The following is an 18,139-nucleotide window of genomic DNA, read 5'->3' as shown; positions in this document are numbered from 1 at the left end:
AAAAATATTTCACTTACAGTTAATGTATTACAGACAATTTATTCCCACTATTATATTTCAATTTATTACAAAGTATAAAATATATTAATAATAGTTTTAAACTCAATTACTTCCCAATAATGGTCATTAAATGTTTGCAACATGACAACACCTTAGATGGTTCTGAATTAGATGCCATCAATTCAATGAAATCTCTAATTTGTTCCGTCAAAGTTGGAGGATATTTTAAACTTAATAAAGTTCCAATTGCTACAAAACAACGGAACATAGCTTCAGGTTCGGTCAGTCTTGGGCACACCATATTTATAGAGTTATTCACAGCTTGTATAGCTATTTTATCATCAGATTGTTTAATCATAACACTGAAATTCAGCATCAATGTGGCTACAGCAATCTATAAACATTTTATTAAAATCTATAAATTTCTATAAATTCAAATTAGAAATTAAGATATCAACAACTTTATCTCACTTGAAGGTTTTTTTGAGAGAGATTTTCATTAGGTAAATTTTGAATAAATTTTAAGAACTCTTCATAGTATTTGACAACAAGTAGTTCTCCTTTTTCATGATGCATAAGATTACATAAACACCTAAATGCTAACATCTGATTAGTAGGCTTTTCACTATCAAGGATATGTGGTAATAATTTATCCATAATAAAATTATTTGAACACAATAGATCATTCACATGTTTATTACGCACAGCCAGTCTTGTAATATCCAACACAGGAAATAAAATATCTTCAATGAAACAAATAATTATTAGTAAATGTACTACAAATTATAATATAAACGCTTATTTACCTTTAGGCCAATCAAGTAAACTGATCAGAACCTTTACATTATCCTCATCAGGAATAATATTAACATCACAAAGTTTCACTAGAGAATCAAGTTGTTTTTGGTTGAGTTTATTAAATGAGTCCCCTGCTTTTTTATTAAATTCCTCAATCTTACCTAAAATAGATAATAATTAAATGAAACACTAAGATAATATTTATCATTTAATATTATTTTTTAAATAATTTTTCACTAACCTAATATGGTTGTAGTATTGGCTTGATCAAATTTTAAATAAGTAGTCTGAGGAAAAAATTTGTTGTAACCTGAAGATGTTTGACTCAATTGTTCAGTAAAATGGTTTTGACTGTTCGATCCAGATGAAGAAGTACTATTACTAGATGGCACATACCTAGCAGCTCCTGTATAAGGATCTACATAACCTTGGCTAGCAGGTAATGGTGGAGGAGCAGTTTTAGAGTTTGAAATTATAAAGTTTGCCACAGTTTCCAAGTAGGATTGTGGTAAATTATGTTTGTGTATAAATGCTTGAGCCACCACCCAAGGATCTTCATCTCTGTTAAAAGGTAATTTCAGAGGGGGTGCTCCATCTTCAATATCAACATTCCATACAAAATCATACTCCTACAAATTATAATGATGCTGAAAAACCTTAAAATAACCATGAACAATATTTATTTGTTTAACTTACCTTTCCTTCGTACATGTTTTTATTTGGATCTGATGCACTTAAAACATCACCAATTTTATCCCATTTACATTCATTTGATAACCATTTATAACAAATAGGTTTTCCATTTTCATTAACCATTATTATCTGGCCGTCACTTTTTCCAGGTTTATACAATACTTCTGGTCCAGGCAAACTATAGAATATACATAAACAAAATTGTATTGTTTGTTTCATTATTTAATTGATACAAGATGTACCTATCAACTTTAATGCCACCAACTTCTTTTTGAGCCACCTGGTTAACATTGTCAACTTGTTCTTGGAACGCTGCTTGGGCTTCATTTGTAGCTTGGCGATTTGAATCTGTACTGAATATTCTTATCAAACCATCACTAATAACAATAATTAAAAATATTTTTATTACAATAGTTAGATGATTTAAAACATATTAGATGTATACATGTGTTTACTTATAAATTTGAATCGTTAAAAAGAATAATTTTTAGTAGTTGCATTTATTTGATCATAGAGTAAAAAATTAATCGTAATGATATTTACAAAGATTTTAATATTACTCAATTAAGCACTGAAGTTTATTGAATAAACTATATAATAATTCAAGATGCAATACTAATAATTTGATAAAAACATACATACCTAGAACCAATAACAATATCTGTATTTGGAAGAATAGTTACAGCCCATATACTTTGTGCTGGTTGTAATATGACTTGTTGTTCAGAACTTTGCCAAACATTTAGGTATCTATCTTCTCCGCCAGTCACAACTAACGAATTAGTCATATCGGTACCACAAAAAACACTTATACTATAAACAAAACAAAATTATAAGTAATGTGCGATCAAGAGAATAATAGTGCAAAAAACCAAAACTAGCTGTTTTCTTCCACAACCCTGTTACTATATTATAGTATTGTTAGTAACAGGTGGGTTCACAGTCATAAGCACAAAAAGCTGATATTCTTTCAATGTATGGTCTATAGATCACCTATATTCTACTTCAACTAGGAGCAATAGTACGTCTACTGGATGCATTCAGCATTGTGAAGAGTAGAAGAGAGCAATATTTTATTGTTATAAGTATCACCCACTGATATGAAAGTATTTATTACTCTAAAAATTAAATGCTGTATAAGCTATATTGGCAAATGAGCGCTACTGCTGGTCATAAATGTGGTAATGGTAGGTTTTGTAGTTAAGAAATGAGTGGTGATGATCAGTGTTTGTCATCATCAAATTTTACTTTTATTTGGAATAGAGTACAGTTTTTGTTATTTTAATCTCAAATATAAAGTTTTTAATTATTTTACCTATAAATATAGCTAGGATGCCCATAAAATGTTTCTAAACATTCACCAGTTCCTGCACTCCAACGTTTTACAGTAGCATCATTTGAACAAGATAGAAATTCATCACCCAACAATGCTGCTAAATCTCTTACACAGTCAGTATGACCTTAAATAAAACAATATATTAATGTGAGACAATAAATAAATAAAACTAAAATGCAGGGCAAAAAAAAATTCATATACATACCAGTTAATTTTTTTATAGTAACAGATGAATTTTCTGGATCACCGTGTAAAATATTATGAACAAGTAATGTTTTATCTGCAGAGCAAGTTATGACTTGATTTGTAGACAGTTGTATTGAAGACCAAACAGCTGCTGTATGTCCTTTAAAAATTGTTAACAATACTGGCTGATAAGTATGATCAGGATTGACTGTTATTTTCCATAATCGTGCTGTCATATCCCACGAAGAAGTTAAAAATGTATTAGGTAATACACCAGGAACGATTTTACATACTAAAAATATAAAATAATTAACGAATAAGTAGGTATGTGTTTATTATTTATCCACATAATTTTCAATAATTTCTGTTGATGTTAAAATATTTTTTTTTATCCCATTAATAGGCAGATTGTCATTGGTTGATAGAACTTTAGAATAAAATTTGATGTCAGAAATCTTTTCAAAATAAACATTTGACTATGATATTGATTTCAACTTATGAACAGATATGTTGGCTCTTCCAATTCTTCAATACACTTTTAGGAGGAATCAATTAAAATTTTAAAATACATTTTTCTAATTTTTATTCAACTTCTAAAGACTATTAATAATTACTAAGCTTGAAAAATGATTGTTACTAAGTTGTTCTATCTATTAGAATTATTATTGTAATTAAATTATTATTATAATAAAGGTCATTAATATATAAATATATATTATATACACTGTACTTGCTATACTCTAAATTTTAAAGTGTTTATGGTTAAATTCTCTTACCAGTATTTGTATGTGTAGTTTCGGTAAAAACAGGTTCAGGTGATTCAGGAAGAAATCCACACATAAGTTTGTCATTACCACCGGTTAAAATGAAACCATTTGGTAAGATATTAGATTTTTTTAATATTGCAACTGATACTACATAGTTATTATGACCTTTGAATGTTTGAACTTCTGTGAAACCAGCATTTTCACTGAAAGTAGAAAACATGGTACAAATAAATATTAAGAATGGAGTTAATTTTTCTAGATGCAGTGGATTATTTTTGTATAAGTAAAAAATTATCTTTCATAATCTTATCTGTAGGTTTTAATGGTCGGTATAACGTTTAGTTAAACATATTGTGATTCCCAAAAAAGTGTTATATAAAATTTTTAAAAAAAAACTAGGCAAAGTAAACATATTATTAAAACGTTATACCCAACTTAGAATTGTCTAAAGTGGTTTCTTATTTAATACAAAATAAATGGTTAAAGGTTAAGTACCAAGAAACAAATTTATCAACTCAGTTCTATAGTTCAGAGAAATTGCTGACTGTTATCCTGACGTGCATTTTGTTTGGTTTTGACTTTTCAATAGCTATCAAACTCTAATTTGTAAATGTAAATACAATTATGTAACAAAGTATCACAAAAAAAAAAAAACTGTAACTAATGGCCTAAGATGCCGGGTTGTAACAAATAGATCAATAAAAAAAAAAAAAAAAAACTCTAATTTGACAAAAACCAATTAGCCATTATAAACATTAAGTTAAATTAAATTAAATGTATTTATTTTGTGAACATTTGAGTTAACATTACAATATTAATTTTTTCATGAAATATTATATATTATATCTTATATTATTATTATTTAAAAACTTGAATACTATTTTTACTATTATCAATGAAAAAATACCCTATACCTACTTTAAGGCCTAGCCTTAAAGAATAAAAATAGACAAGTCATTATTTTATATTTATTAATGGGTATAAAAGATAAAATGTAAATTAATATTAAATTACAACTACCTATTTGTATTTTCTTTTTTATTCTTTTAGATACCTATACAGGTATACCTTATTATCCATAATTTACAATAATTTAATAATTTATATTATAATACCTATAAAGTATCAAATTATTTACATACAACTTAATTCATTCATCTCATGAACTGAATATCAACTCATGAAAATAAATAAAAGATTTCACTAAATAGATATTGTGATATAAATATAACATGTACCTACGTAACTGAATATCTAAATTTTTTATTGATTACCTAGGATTTAACTAGAAGAGGTACCTAAATAATTTTTAAAAAGAATTGGAACTGTGGCTTCCTCAATACAAGCATTGCATATTATCTTTTAATAGTGAAGATATCATTTAAGTACAAGAACTGTTAGCTAATAAACATACCTAGCCCAATCTAGACATATTGTTATAGAACGTGGTAACAATCGAGAAAACAAAATCAAAAATAGGTACCTATAGTGCGTGTATCACAACTGTTTTGGAAGTTAAATCGAGTATTTCGATATATACTGAATTGGAGCCACTAAAAAAATTAACATATAACATATATCTAGGTGTAGGAAAAAAACTAATAAAATTACCATAACATTAATTAAATATTACCTGTTCGGTTTCCAGAGTTTAGCGGTCTTGTCTCTGGATGCGGATACAATGTAACCGTCGGCCCCGGCGGCCAGTCCGCGGACATCCATTACATGTCCATAGAGGACAGCGCTTAGTTTGTACGCCATAATGCTAGCAAGAATACGTGAGAGAAACGAAATCTATCACTAGCGGGGTTTTGCGAGAATCCGACGACGACAATATCAAGTTCAAGTATACAAGTTCGAATTGTTCAACGTTCAACGAGCCCTAATCGGTCTCTACACCATATTACCTTTGATAATAAATTAAAATTTATAGTAATAACTTAAAATACTAATAAATGAGTATTCATTTACCGATACGAAGTGAAAAACGTTTGTTATTATCAAACAACGTTCAGGAGTTCTCAAAATACTACACATTAAAAATTGGCTCCACAGCACAGCTGCTGCCGCACATGCCTGTTATAAATTTATAATCACAGCCTGCAGAAGTGCCGATTCAGCATGTCTGGGTCTGGCGCACGGCGGACTGCCACGGACTAAGATATCCTAGCGCTGCTGAACAATCAACGCAGTTGTGATTTAAAATGCGGTTGCGCCATATTGTTTATGACCATAGACCTGATAATATTCTATTATATATCTATTATCAGGTCTATGTTTATGACCATAGACATGCATTTGTTTATGACTTACTATATAGTTACTTCTTGTCAATGATTTACTCCGAGACTCTGACCAAGATCAAAGATTTAATTATTACTATATAAGAGACCACAATATTATTATATTATTAGTGGTATAGAGTATGAAGTCCGGTAACCTAAATATTTACCCTATACTCGTGTCAACGACCGTTATACTATATACTGGAAATTGTCAAAATTTGTTTTTCATAACACTGACGCAACTGTGAGAGTTCTTCGTCCTCGTACTCCTAGAGCAGTAGAGCCTAGTCATGACAAGACTAACTACAAAGGAATAAGTATATAGGTATGTCAGCAACGTTGAGTTAAGCATATCCCCCACTTTTTTCTGTGTGTTACGTTCTCCGTCTCTCATTGGTCGCATATATAAAAGTATGAAAATCGGAGAACCCGACGGCCGACACATAGGAAACATTGGGGATGCGCAAACAAGATTCAAATACGTATTGTTGCTGACATACCTGATACCTCTCTATAATAATATACTGTCATGGACCTAGTCATGAATCTTGACGCATATAGTGTAATAGTACATTATACATACAAATAATCAGACATTAGAGAACTTAAAAACAGCCAATTCAAGATGTGGGACTTGGGTATTCCTAAAATTAGACTCAATATAAACCAAAATTATACGGTCCAATCGTTTTCATATTCCGACTCAATTCTCGTATTGCCATTGTACACCGAACACATATGACATCTGATAGTGAAAAAATCTTAAGTCATGATAAATTGACAACAACTGATTGAACGTTATGTTAGGTATTAGGTTGTTTTATTAGTTATTACTAGTTTAATAATCTCGTTACTTAATACTGTAATAGCCCCATCTCGTTATATCATCTGTTCCAGTCCACCACTGTTAAGTTATTAGGTTTCCACTAAGCTATTCTTTCACTTTTTCCCAGAGAATTTCATTTTTACTATGTATGGTCACTCATAAGTATTTGAAATTTTCCACTTTTTCAAAGCTGAAATTATCTACTTGTAAGTTGGGCTGATTTTCGTTCCTCTTTGAGAATCATAAGCTTTGCCTTCTCCCGATTTACACACAGCCCCATTATTTTGCTTCAGGAAATGAAGGTCAACTACAGATGTCCTCAAACAATCAAGATTTTCAAAAAAGAAATTGAAGTATATCCATTTAACTTTGAGCATCCAAGAAGTTACACTACAATCCTAATTTCCAGGAGAGCTATTGTCGAAATTAAAAATTAATTGAGGGCTACAGCAAGGTGATGTCCTGTCCCCAAAATTATTTAACATAGGTTAGTAGCCTTAGTAGGTAACATGGGCGTCCCCAGGGGGGAAAGTGCCCCGCCATGCCCCCCTCTGGAATAATGTTATTTCCACAGCAATTGATAAAATTCTGCTATAACAATATTTTTTTAAACATTTTAATTGTAATAATAATACCTACCTAATTGTAATGTTTTAATTCATAATTGTAATAATGACAAAACATAATAATTTGCTATGAATAAAATGTTTAAAAAAATTTTCATCTATTTTTAAAATTAATTTTGCCCCCCCCTAGAAAAATGTCTGGGGACTCCCATGGTAGGTAACACCAGATCAGGAATCACCCAAATTTCATCTGAATTGTTGGTAGCTAGTTAATAATTTCATATTTGAGGTTTTAAGGTGGATATTGTATATCTGTACTCCATTATTCTTCTGTTAGTATTCACGAGGTATTTCTATAGGTATTAGAATTGATTTTATAACGATCAATGGTATTAGCCATTAGATTTAGGTATAGAAGTATATTGAGTTTATAATATTGTTCGGTGTTAATCAGTGTTCAACAATAAACAGTATTTTATTAAATAAATTCAAATTATTATTGTACAAATAACAATTAATATTACTAGAATTAAGTAGGTAATTCAGTAATTGAATAATATTTATAAATTAGAATTTAATTGAAATAGCAAAACACTATCTTACAAGGAACTTTTTTCTTTATTTCCAAAGTATCGAATAAAAATTATTTCCAATTTCAGTTAAACAACCAAAGTAATCTAGGTCAATTTATACTAATATCTACTTATTGTTTGATAATTGCTTTGTAACCATATAGACTATAATATTTTAATAATATACACTGTATTGGTAAATAAATACAAACACATTTATTTGGAGTGGATGACATACATATACAATAGATCTTAAGTTTTTAATACATTTTTCAGTTGATGTAATGCGTTAATACGACAGTGACCTAAGTTAACTTTTGAAATAACAAACATTTTCAGATAAAATATCCCCACATCCATAGCACTCTATGGAACAAGTAGGAAATCAAATAAATGAGAAATAATTATAGCATCTTATAACACATATTTTTGGTAGTTAAATAAATAATTATACAATAATACAATATCCTTATGCATTTTAAAAACAAAAAAACTTTAATTACAATTAGGTATTAAAACTATATACAATCATCAATTAAAGACTGAGGTAGATACTACTACCTCTCACTACTCTACAGAAACACTTCAGACAATCATTAAACTTGAATGTTTATTGATGAAGTAAAGAAAAGAGAAAAACACAATTTTTAAAACTGAATTTTATTAGATATTTAAAATTATATTTTTGGCTAAGAGCTCAATGGTTTATGATTAAAAATTATTTTAGTTATTTATTTTAGTAAATAAACTATTAGATATCTTTTGTATAATACTCAATAACAAACATTTCACACAAAAGGCGTGTGAAAATTTTTTAACTGGTGATCATTTATTGATACACAATAGTTAGTATATTAACTATAATGCAATTAAAAGTGATTTAACATTGACCATAAGCTTTGTTTTTTCACAACTATAAGCAAAATCAAATAGGATGAATTATTACAAATTCAAAACAAAATGATTTAAACGGCAAGGTCAAAATCTATGTAACATTAAAACATATTAATTACAGTCATCACTACCGAAAATAACGTGAAAATTCCCTTAATGAACGACATAGTTCTCCATCGTTTTCATAACTAAAACAATAAATATTTAGATTATTTTTAAAATTAATGATTGTATTGCTTTTTATAGTATTACACATATTTTTCATTACTAACCTATGAAAAGAGTTTAAAAATTGCAAACACTGTTCGTTTGTTGCTGTAACTAAGCCAGCAGAATTTTGCTTTGGTAATTTTTCAACAGCTCCATTTAACCACCTTAAGGTTTGCTGTAAATATCATAAAAATTAGAAATAAAAAATACGCCATGTAAACAGTTGACAAAAAAATTAATTCTTACAACTTTATCATATGCCATCAGTTCAATTAGAACGTCTATCACATCAGGCAACATGTATGTTTGAAGTGAGAAAACACTTGCTTGAATTAAATTGTCTACTAATTGTTCACCAATTGAATTTATAATGGAGGTGACATATTGTCGACATTCTTCATTGTTTATACTGTCCTGGGTACAACATATAATTTTTAAAATATTAAAAAATGCATATTAAAAAAAAAAAAAACTAAATATTTACTTTTCTTGATTTTCCACATAATAATAAGTCTAACAGAAATTTCATAACAGATGCATTAGCTTCTTTATGGTCCAATGAAACAGCGGTTATACTGCATCTAATGATCACTTCAAGTACTGGAGACTGAAGGAAAGGCATTGGAAGTTTTTGAATAAATCTAAAATTTAAATAATAATAAAAATAATAAATATTTCCTTAACATTATGTAATAAGTTATCTACCTGCACGCCAAACGAAAAAAATCGTCAACGGTATCTGGATAATTTCTGAGTCCATCTTTTTCACTAAATAATCGGAATGCCGGTTCAATAAACGCATCAATCATTTCTAATAAGAGTGAGTGACATTGTGTCATAACCAATGGGTTGTCATATTTGGAACCATACTCATCAACCAAAATTGAACCAATATAAAGATAACAACTGTGATGATGTTCTTTATATAAATACGCCATCTACATTAAATAATTTTAAATTACTTAAAATATAAGACGTCTTAAGAGGACGTTATATCCGCATGTGTTGTCTCCGTCTTACAAGTTCGCAAAATAACAAATTGTATGCTCAGCAGATCACGTTTAGCTCCGTGAGCTTAAAATTTAGAATGAATTGGCGTATTATAGAAATTAAAGATAATATTATTATTAAGAACTTCTCGTAGGCTTTTTACTATATTTTAATTTTAAAGCGAGTTATGAGTATTTTTAGCTATATAATTTACAATTTTAAAATACTCATAACTAGCTTTAAAATTAAAATATAGTAAAAAGCCAACAAGAAGCTCTTAATAATAATGTTACCTTTAATTTTTTTAAGAGGTCAATTCACTCTAAATTTTAAACTAACAGAGATCGTTCTGTAGAGCATAAAAATAAATATGTTAAGCACTTGTAAGACGGAGACAACACATTTGGGTATAATATCCTCTTTATAAAATGTACTTACTTGTTGAGCAACTGGTGCTAAAAGTGCAGTTGTTGATCGACTAACCAATCTTATCATAAATCGAAGACACCTACAAAAATGTTCTGTGATACGTGAATCTGTTTTATATCTTGTGCAAATCTTTGACATAGAAGGCCACATCTAATCAAAATAATCATCATATACCATAAAATAATATAATAACAGATACAAGAAAATTCAAAAATAATATTGACACATACTTCAACAATAGCAACTACACAAGGGTCTTTTTCATTATTTGTTTTGGTAGCTAAATGTCTTAAAATTGCTGACAATCGATCTAACCAATATATTGGATCTGTCGAAGTATTAGTTTCAGGAACAGTTTTCTCTGATGTAGACTGAACAGGATGATAACAAATTAAACGATTATGTAGATACATTAATTTAAAAATGTATATTAAATGAATAGAAAATTTACTTCAACTAAGGCTAATAATGGATTCAACTGTCTTCCACAAATTTCTTTGATAGCTTTGTACACATGTTCTTCAGGTACTTCAGCAACAATAACAGCAACACCTTAAATATAATAAAGAAAATTAAAAAATTTAATCAATAGAGACTATAGACTAATAGATAATCTACTACACACCTTTTAATAACCCAATCGCAACATCATTTGGCAAATTTAGCATGTCAACAACTTTTAGAATTTCAATAAGTCCACTGAGATGTTTGACCATGTGATGTCGACAAGTAGTACAAATATTATGTAAAGATTTTGCTGTGACTGCAGCAAGATTTGGTTGGCGTAAGCAATACTGTAGATAATTCAATATTGGTTCTAAAACACACATGCATTAAAATAATTTTAAGTTTAATTGTTTATACAAAGTTTTTAGTGATAATTAACTATTAGATACCTAATGATTCTGAATGTTGTTCATGTGATATCCATTCACATAACTCTCCCAATAGCATCACAGATGTGTATCTCATGTTTATGTGAACAGTTTCTGGCATATTTAGTATAGCTTCAACCACTTTTGGAACCACTTCATTCTCGTGTCTAAGAGAATTATAACAATATGAATTACATTGTTTGAAACAAGTAATTGATAGTAACTTACGGCAGTATATTCCTAGCAATAGCTTGCATAATAAACAGGGCTGCTTCCATTTGATCCCAAGTGACATTGGACACAGAAGCTGTTTGCAAGAGCATATACATTTGTTGAAAAACAGCTGATGAGCTGACTATAAATACTACATCTTTAATCAAATCTGAACATTTCATTCTGAAATCTGCAAAATCTTCTGTGCCTTCATCTAACAGACCTTCCTAAAATATAAAAATTTACACTGAAGTTATTAACGTCAAACTTTAACTAAAATTAATCAAAACTCACATGATCTGTGTCAATCATACAGTGTTTATATAAAGCACCAATTAATTGCTCAAAATAAGGCTTAAACATTTCGGTTAAAACAACATTATTTATTTTATATAATTCTTCGGATAACCTAAACCATAGGTTAAATGTTATTAATAAAACCTGAAAAAATATAATATGTTTAAATGAGTCATAGAATTCAAAAGAAATATAAAATTGATAATTTATCAATTTATTAAACTGAGAAAATAATGTTATTTAAGCCAACTTATAGCAAAATATTTTAATTTGACAGAAGTCACAAATTATAATATATTTTGCCAGAAAAAAATTGACCAAATAACCAATAACAAATAAAAATAATTACAAGTGAAAGTATTTTGTTATAAAACATACTCCAGTAAACACTTAAATTTTAAACATTATTTATTTACCTCATAATCATGATGGTTTGCACATAAAATAACCAAATCTAATGCTTTAATAGAGAAATGTGGTAGACCATTAGATCCTAGGCTTTTGTTAATCATAGTCATAACTAAAGATTCTGCTAATTCCGTGAATATTCTACAGTAATTGACAGTTCTGTAACCAAATTTACATGGCATAAAATATAAATGTATATGTTTTTATATTTATCAGCATACCGATCCAAGTCTTCATTAGTAACTGACATCATGTAAGCTTGCTCTAATCTACTAACTGAATTTAAAATTTCAATTTGTATTTCATCTTGGTTGTTATTATCTTCTAGATTCTGGAGGAATGCAATCACTGCATCTGCAGCCGCTTCTTGAACCATATTAGATCCCTGTAATAACAAAAAATATATTTACATACATATCTTAATTTAAACATTGAATAAATCTTTACATCAAAACAACACAACACATTAAATGCATTTGATAGCACATTGCTATGCCAGACTTGTGATAATGATACACTTCTGATGTTTAACCATGACGCAAAACACTTATAAGATCGGATTTTTATGCGTTCATCATTAGCTTCAGATGTCAAGCATAGCTCTAGTAATTGATTGACAGCTGGTAAGTTATCACTAAATTCAGTATAAATTTCAGATCGACGATTAGCACCCAAACGCAAGGTTCGAGAATTCACTTCTTCAGGCAACACAGTCAACAACTCTAGTATGAAACAAGTTTTCAACGAATTGTACCGCGAAGCAATGTCTACAGCAGCGTTCTTCCATGAACCCATTTGGAGAGCTAAGTGTGCCAAAGCAACACACAACTAAAACACAAACATGATTCAATTGAGTACATTAAGTACGTAAACAAATGACAATATATAATACATTTAAAGTTTAGGAAGTACCTGCGTAGCAATTACACCGTCAGTAGTATCGTCTAATTTTGATAAATGATTTAGTAGTGCATCTCGCAACGATGCATGTGAATCTTGGGGTAATTCGTGAAAGGAGTTTTGTAATTTAGAGCGCATTGTCTGTGCCGCTAAATAACACGAGTTTAGGTCTACTTTCCTGGCTAATAATTCGTCAGCAATCTTCCATGCGTATACCTGGCGAGGTGGAGAAAATACGATAAGTAATAGTTTTAGTTTTAAGTCTTACCACAGTGTCCGGTCAACAGATCACGTACCGATTTCTGCATTTCGTTCAGCCAATTCGAGGCTCGTTGTTTTTCAGCGGGATTAGTGTTTTGATTGTAGAGCGCATAAATAGCTTCGTATACGGTTTCTATCGAAGGCGAGTCTTCCATTTCAGCAGGTAATAATGTATTGGGCGTGTAAGAATTGTTTGTAGATTTTTTTAAAATTATTATTTAATAATTACATAATAAAATAGAGTGTTGGGTTAAGTAGAGCGAATATGAATTTAGTTGCTAATAGGTAAAAAGTTGTGGTAGTAAGTAAAAAATGTAATTCATAAGTCGTAACATTTGTTTGATGTTTATAATATCGAAAAATGATAAACCGAAACGTGTGATAGCGGCATTTGCATGGAAAAGACGTGATGCAGGAGCACCCCGGGTTCGTGGTCGATCGAATTCGCCCGCCTATTTTTTTTTTTTTAAATAAAAAATAAATAGTAAAAGTAGACATTACGCGGGAAAAACAAAAAATTAAAAAACAATTTATGATTAAGATTTAAGACAATGTGCACAGTTGCATACTTGGCACTTGCATTTCAATGCAATATAGACGAACAATCGTCGTGATTCTGACTACCTATAAGTTATGACAGTGATGTATGAATTGTCTCACTACGGAAATCGGACGGATCTAAATATCTATGATTGCTAGATAGGTAGGTACTCATTGTGAAGTCGTGATAGTGCACCCAATTTGTCGATATTTTGAAGAGATTGTTCGAAAATCTGTTCTGAAAGCGGTCGATTTCAAATGGCCTAAGTAATCGCTATACCTGCAGCCAACAGACGCATTACTCCATGTCTAATATACAAATACCTACTTACATAATTTTAGTCCAAAAGGTTAGGATGATTTTTAATTTTAGATACTGTCAGTATCATACTGAACGGAGCGAAGAATGTATTGATTTTACAAGGATGAGTTTTTTTTGTTTTGTTTTTATTTTTATGTGTCATCTGTCAATACCTTTTGAAAGAGTGAAAAATAAAAATGATTTGATATGCTCTGTAGAATTTTTCTGGTAGAAAGTGAATCTAGTATTCTAGTTGAAACCTTAGTTTTCCAAAGATTCAAGTAAAGCAAACATGAAATTAAGGAAATACTGAGATTTTTACAAGAAACCAACTTTACAAAAAAAAAAAATTAATAAATTGAATTTTTAACATAACTACTGTAAAACAAATGTACGAGTACGAATACAGATTACATCTTCACTGAACATTTATATTGGGAATTTCTGTGCACCATAACATTTTTATAATATTGCTACTCTTTTTTTTTTTTAGCTATTTGTAGGCATTTGTTAATTTTGAGTTTTATTTTTAAATTTTTGTGGATACAAAATTTTTCACTGTGATGAGTATAAAAAATATGAAAATGTAATTATATGTAATAATAATTTTCATATTTTGTGGCTAATGCTAATTAAAACAAAATTTTGAGATGTTGAGCATAAATCCTCATCTATAATAACTTTTTTATAAGCATCAAAGGTTAAAATACAGACAAAATTCATCAAAATTACAAAAATTGGCAAATTATTACAAGATAGGTAGGTACCTATTCATTAAAAAATGTCTATATATATCCAAGCTATTATCATGTATACAATATTACCCTAACTTTTCATACATTTAATGGAAAAAAGGGTACCAGAAAGTCAAATAAATTTTTTATAAGCGTTTAAGCTGGACATTGGATATTCATCTGTAAATTAATAAATTTTCATACAGCGATTCAATTATTTTTTATTCAAAAACTAATAACCATAAGTACTTGAAACTGTATATTTTTTTATAGGTACATGATAAAATTTTCAAAATTAATTTTGAGTTACTTATAGAAGTTTTAAATTGAGATTTTTTTTTTAGCTTTTTACTTAATAAATGTCAATAAAATTGTATTTCGGTATTTGTTGTGTCAATATGCTTGAACATTTAAATCAGAATTTTTCATAAATAGATAGGTAGGTAAGTACTTTAATAGAAATTGAGAAATATTAATTAAGATCAATAAAAGGATGCAACATTTTTTTGTAATTATTTAAAATAAATGTTTACAAAAATTATCAAAATCTTAAAAATATGCTAATAATTATTTTGTAGTTAAATTAAGGTCTTAATGTCTTATAGATAAGGATGGAACATTTAAAACCACAATTCTCATAAATATTTCTTACTGTTGTAACCAAACAATTTAGAAAATATAGAAATACAGTTTTTTTATACTAACATTCAATTTTGAAAGCAATTTCATATTAAAACCAAGAATAACGGTCAGTTATTTTAATGTAATAAAAAAATTTTATTTGTGGGTGCATGTAACTTTTATAGTTTATTATTTCATATTTTATACACCCATTGAAATTTCTGTAAGTAATTTTTGACAATAACTATAGTTTAACTTAATTTTATGCTGATCCCAAATAGTAAAATAAATATACTTAGTAATATTTGAGGCTAAAGACCATCTTCACTCAAAATTGTTTTACAACAATTCTATAAATTATTTCTAAAAAGAAATATTTTAAAATATTATTAAATGGTTAAGAAAAAAAGCGATTGTTTTATAGTTAATGTCATGGTTTAAGTTCCAATTTAAAAAATAGTGAAATTGTTTACACTCAGATTCAGTACACATATAAATAAAAAAAAAATTTTAAATGAGTACAAATACTTAACTTAAATTGTTTTAATCAAATATTTTTTTTCAACCTATACATTTTCTCCAGTGACCATGATTTCACCAACATAATTATAATCTTACAAGATTTGAGAATCTCTATACTTACTCTCATCTTAATAAATATATTTGATTAATGCTTTAATTAAAACTGGTCAACATAGTATTTATTAACCCACCCCACATTCGTGAGTCCTTGTAAACATGGAAAGCATGACATATGAAACTGTGTACAGTTATAAAGGAACCATTATTTATATTGTACAATATAAATAAAATATCATTTAAATTTAAATTTTTTGTAAGTTAAATAAAAATAAAATATAAAACTGATATTTCATGCCCTAAAAAAAAAATATTCTTCTACAGCTTTTGTAATTGGCAATTTTCCTCAAAGGTTATTCAAAAATGATGAAAAAAAATTTAGGTAAAAAGGATTTTTCAATGTTGTGTGTGAGTCTGAGTGAGAAAATATATACTGTTTTGATATCCTCTAAAGCATTATAAAGATGTGAAGATTTTTTGTTATTATGTACATTTATCAACGGTCAGTAAAAATATAAATTTATAATTATATTTTAAATACAGTACAATTTTAACATAACAAATAAGTAGATATTGAGTAAAGTAACAACTATTAACAGTATAATATAATTATATAAGTCTTATAAGTATAATTATTATTTTATCACAAATGACACAACAGTGGTGTTTTTACAGCGGAAATGTGTGTCCAAGGGTATTGTTTTCCCAGGGGAAAAATATAAAATGCTGACATGTTATTCTTACATATAAAAAATATTATAATTACATAATAATGGTATTGCAATATTTTAAAGATCCCAGTTAATTTTTATGACATTGGAAATATACAATTAAGTTAACCAGCATGCGGTAATAATATAAAATTTATGTAAAAAAATTAAGCAATTACTTCTATGTTTTATTTTATAAATCCTTAAAAATTATAAATTTTTAAATAATACAGGATACATAAATGTATCACAACAGTTTTGGATCCAATCCTTCATTGACCATTTTTAATTCAACAGCCCCTCTAGGCACACCAAATTGAATCATTTTTCGGTATTTTAATATTGTTGGATCCACAATTGGCTCATTAGAACTTTCATCTACAACAGCTGGTTCTGAAATAATATTGTCTTCAGTTTTACCATGTTCATCAGTTGTCACTGTTTTAAGTCCAGTGGTTGTCTCAGTTTTATTATGTTTATTAGTTCCTTCAGTATTAAATGAATTATCTTTTAATTGATTGCAAGGAGGTTCACTTGTTTGAAATTGAGATGACTGCAGTTCTCGTAGTTCAGGAACAGAATTTAACTAAAATACATACTAAGTTATGTTTGATTGTGCCATGTATTATTTATTTAAGTTGTACCTTAGTTTCTAATATGCACAGGGATGCTGAAATTTTTTGTAACCGTTGTTCAGATTTCATCATTTTTGCTTCACAGTGTGTCATGAAATTGTTTAAAAATGTTACAGTGGATCGAATAAAGTGATTTATATATGTAACTAATTGACGTTGTTCCATTGGAGGAATCTACAGCAACCAAGGTGAAAACAAAATATAAATGAAGCTAGTCAAATATATTCAATGATATAGGTACTTACTTTTTTAAGTTCTTCCATTTTTGTTTGTTTGAAGAAATAATATTATGGCACAGTATATTAAATATTCAAATACCAAAAACTAAATTCATAATTAGTCAATTTATAGTCAATTCCAATCTAATCTAGTCTTTTCATCTTTAAACACAAATATAGAAAATGTATTATCTATGTGATATATCCAAAGAATAGATTCTGTGATATATCCTCAAATTTAGTTTTGTGATAAGAAATTTGTTCTTAAATCATGATATCTAATACACATCATAAT

At 28.4% G+C, this 18,139-nt stretch overlaps 3 protein-coding genes and 1 long non-coding RNA gene across 6 annotated transcripts; 1 reads left to right on the top strand and 3 right to left on the bottom strand.

Moving 5' to 3' along the window:
• Positions 1-19: 19 nt before the first annotated feature.
• Plap (phospholipase A2 activator protein) lies at positions 20-6,330 on the bottom strand. Of its 3 annotated transcripts, none has more exons than XM_015523602.2 (13): positions 6,094-6,330; positions 5,752-5,955; positions 5,414-5,687; positions 3,790-3,983; positions 3,033-3,305; positions 2,807-2,951; positions 2,134-2,304; positions 1,734-1,868; positions 1,495-1,669; positions 1,040-1,427; positions 807-959; positions 472-743; positions 20-394 (listed from the first exon to the last, which is right to left on the bottom strand). In XM_015523602.2, the coding sequence occupies exons 3-13, from the start codon at positions 5,539-5,541 to the stop codon at positions 107-109; spliced, it is 2,322 nt and encodes a 773-aa protein (XP_015379088.2). In that variant the 5' UTR covers positions 5,542-5,687; positions 5,752-5,955; positions 6,094-6,330; the 3' UTR covers positions 20-106. The 3 variants fall into 3 exon arrangements, with proteins under 3 accessions (XP_015379088.2, XP_015379089.2, XP_089083568.1); XM_015523603.2 differs by having other exon boundaries at positions 5,752-5,952; XM_089227442.1 differs by lacking the exons at positions 5,752-5,955; positions 6,094-6,330 and having other exon boundaries at positions 5,414-5,733.
• Positions 6,331-6,633: 303 nt separating this feature from the next.
• On the top strand, positions 6,634-7,944 carry LOC149055914 (uncharacterized). Its single transcript, XR_016191582.1, has 2 exons — positions 6,634-7,097; positions 7,185-7,944. It is a non-coding gene; the product is annotated as an uncharacterized LOC149055914 (long non-coding RNA).
• Positions 7,945-8,222: 278 nt separating this feature from the next.
• Tnpo-SR (transportin 3) lies at positions 8,223-13,850 on the bottom strand. The gene is made up of 17 exons (XM_015523593.2): positions 13,542-13,850; positions 13,258-13,461; positions 12,793-13,173; positions 12,567-12,730; positions 12,354-12,504; positions 11,935-12,081; positions 11,656-11,867; positions 11,449-11,594; positions 11,178-11,369; positions 11,004-11,104; positions 10,783-10,923; positions 10,562-10,702; positions 9,839-10,071; positions 9,618-9,774; positions 9,380-9,547; positions 9,196-9,308; positions 8,223-9,111 (listed from the first exon to the last, which is right to left on the bottom strand). Exons 1-17 carry the CDS (start codon positions 13,659-13,661, stop codon positions 9,051-9,053), a joined length of 2,832 nt encoding a protein of 943 aa, XP_015379079.2. The 5' UTR covers positions 13,662-13,850; the 3' UTR covers positions 8,223-9,050.
• Positions 13,851-16,788: 2,938 nt separating this feature from the next.
• CCDC53 (Coiled-coil domain containing 53) lies at positions 16,789-18,064 on the bottom strand. Its single transcript, XM_015523543.2, has 3 exons — positions 17,872-18,064; positions 17,636-17,800; positions 16,789-17,577 (listed from the first exon to the last, which is right to left on the bottom strand). The coding sequence occupies exons 1-3, from the start codon at positions 17,887-17,889 to the stop codon at positions 17,239-17,241; spliced, it is 522 nt and encodes a 173-aa protein (XP_015379029.1). The 5' UTR covers positions 17,890-18,064; the 3' UTR covers positions 16,789-17,238.
• Between the last annotated feature and the right edge of the window lie 75 nt (positions 18,065-18,139).

The sequence above is a fragment of the Diuraphis noxia genome, unplaced genomic scaffold (genome assembly GCF_037042655.1).
Source record: "Diuraphis noxia isolate RWA-SAM2 unplaced genomic scaffold, SU_Dnox_SAM2 contig0004, whole genome shotgun sequence".
In the NCBI taxonomy this organism is placed as follows: Eukaryota; Metazoa; Arthropoda; class Insecta; order Hemiptera; family Aphididae; genus Diuraphis; species Diuraphis noxia.
Note: the sequence above shows the minus strand (reverse complement) of the source record. Positions and strands in the feature narration are given on the sequence as shown.

What these genes read in the sequence shown, in the direction of transcription:
- Plap (XM_015523602.2), bottom strand. Translation starts at nt 5,541, where the DNA reads ATGGCGTACAAACTAAGCGCTGTCCTCTATGGACATGTAATGGATGTC. An exon ending in AAACTCTGGAAACCGAACAG is followed by an intron (nt 3,984 to 5,413) that starts GTAATATTTAAT and finishes TTCTACTTTCAG; the next exon opens with TGAAAATGCTGGTTTCACAG. An exon ending in TACTATAAAAAAATTAACTG is followed by an intron (nt 2,952 to 3,032) that starts GTATGTATATGA and finishes GTTTTATTTAAG; the next exon opens with GTCATACTGACTGTGTAAGA.
- Tnpo-SR (XM_015523593.2), bottom strand. Translation starts at nt 13,661, where the DNA reads ATGGAAGACTCGCCTTCGATAGAAACCGTATACGAAGCTATTTATGCG. An exon ending in TAGCACCAGTTGCTCAACAA is followed by an intron (nt 10,072 to 10,561) that starts GTAAGTACATTT and finishes TATTTAATGTAG; the next exon opens with ATGGCGTATTTATATAAAGA. An exon ending in TTTTTAAACTCTTTTCATAG is followed by an intron (nt 9,112 to 9,195) that starts GTTAGTAATGAA and finishes TTATTGTTTTAG; the next exon opens with TTATGAAAACGATGGAGAAC.
- CCDC53 (XM_015523543.2), bottom strand. An exon ending in TGTGCATATTAGAAACTAAG is followed by an intron (nt 17,578 to 17,635) that starts GTACAACTTAAA and finishes TATGTATTTTAG; the next exon opens with TTAAATTCTGTTCCTGAACT.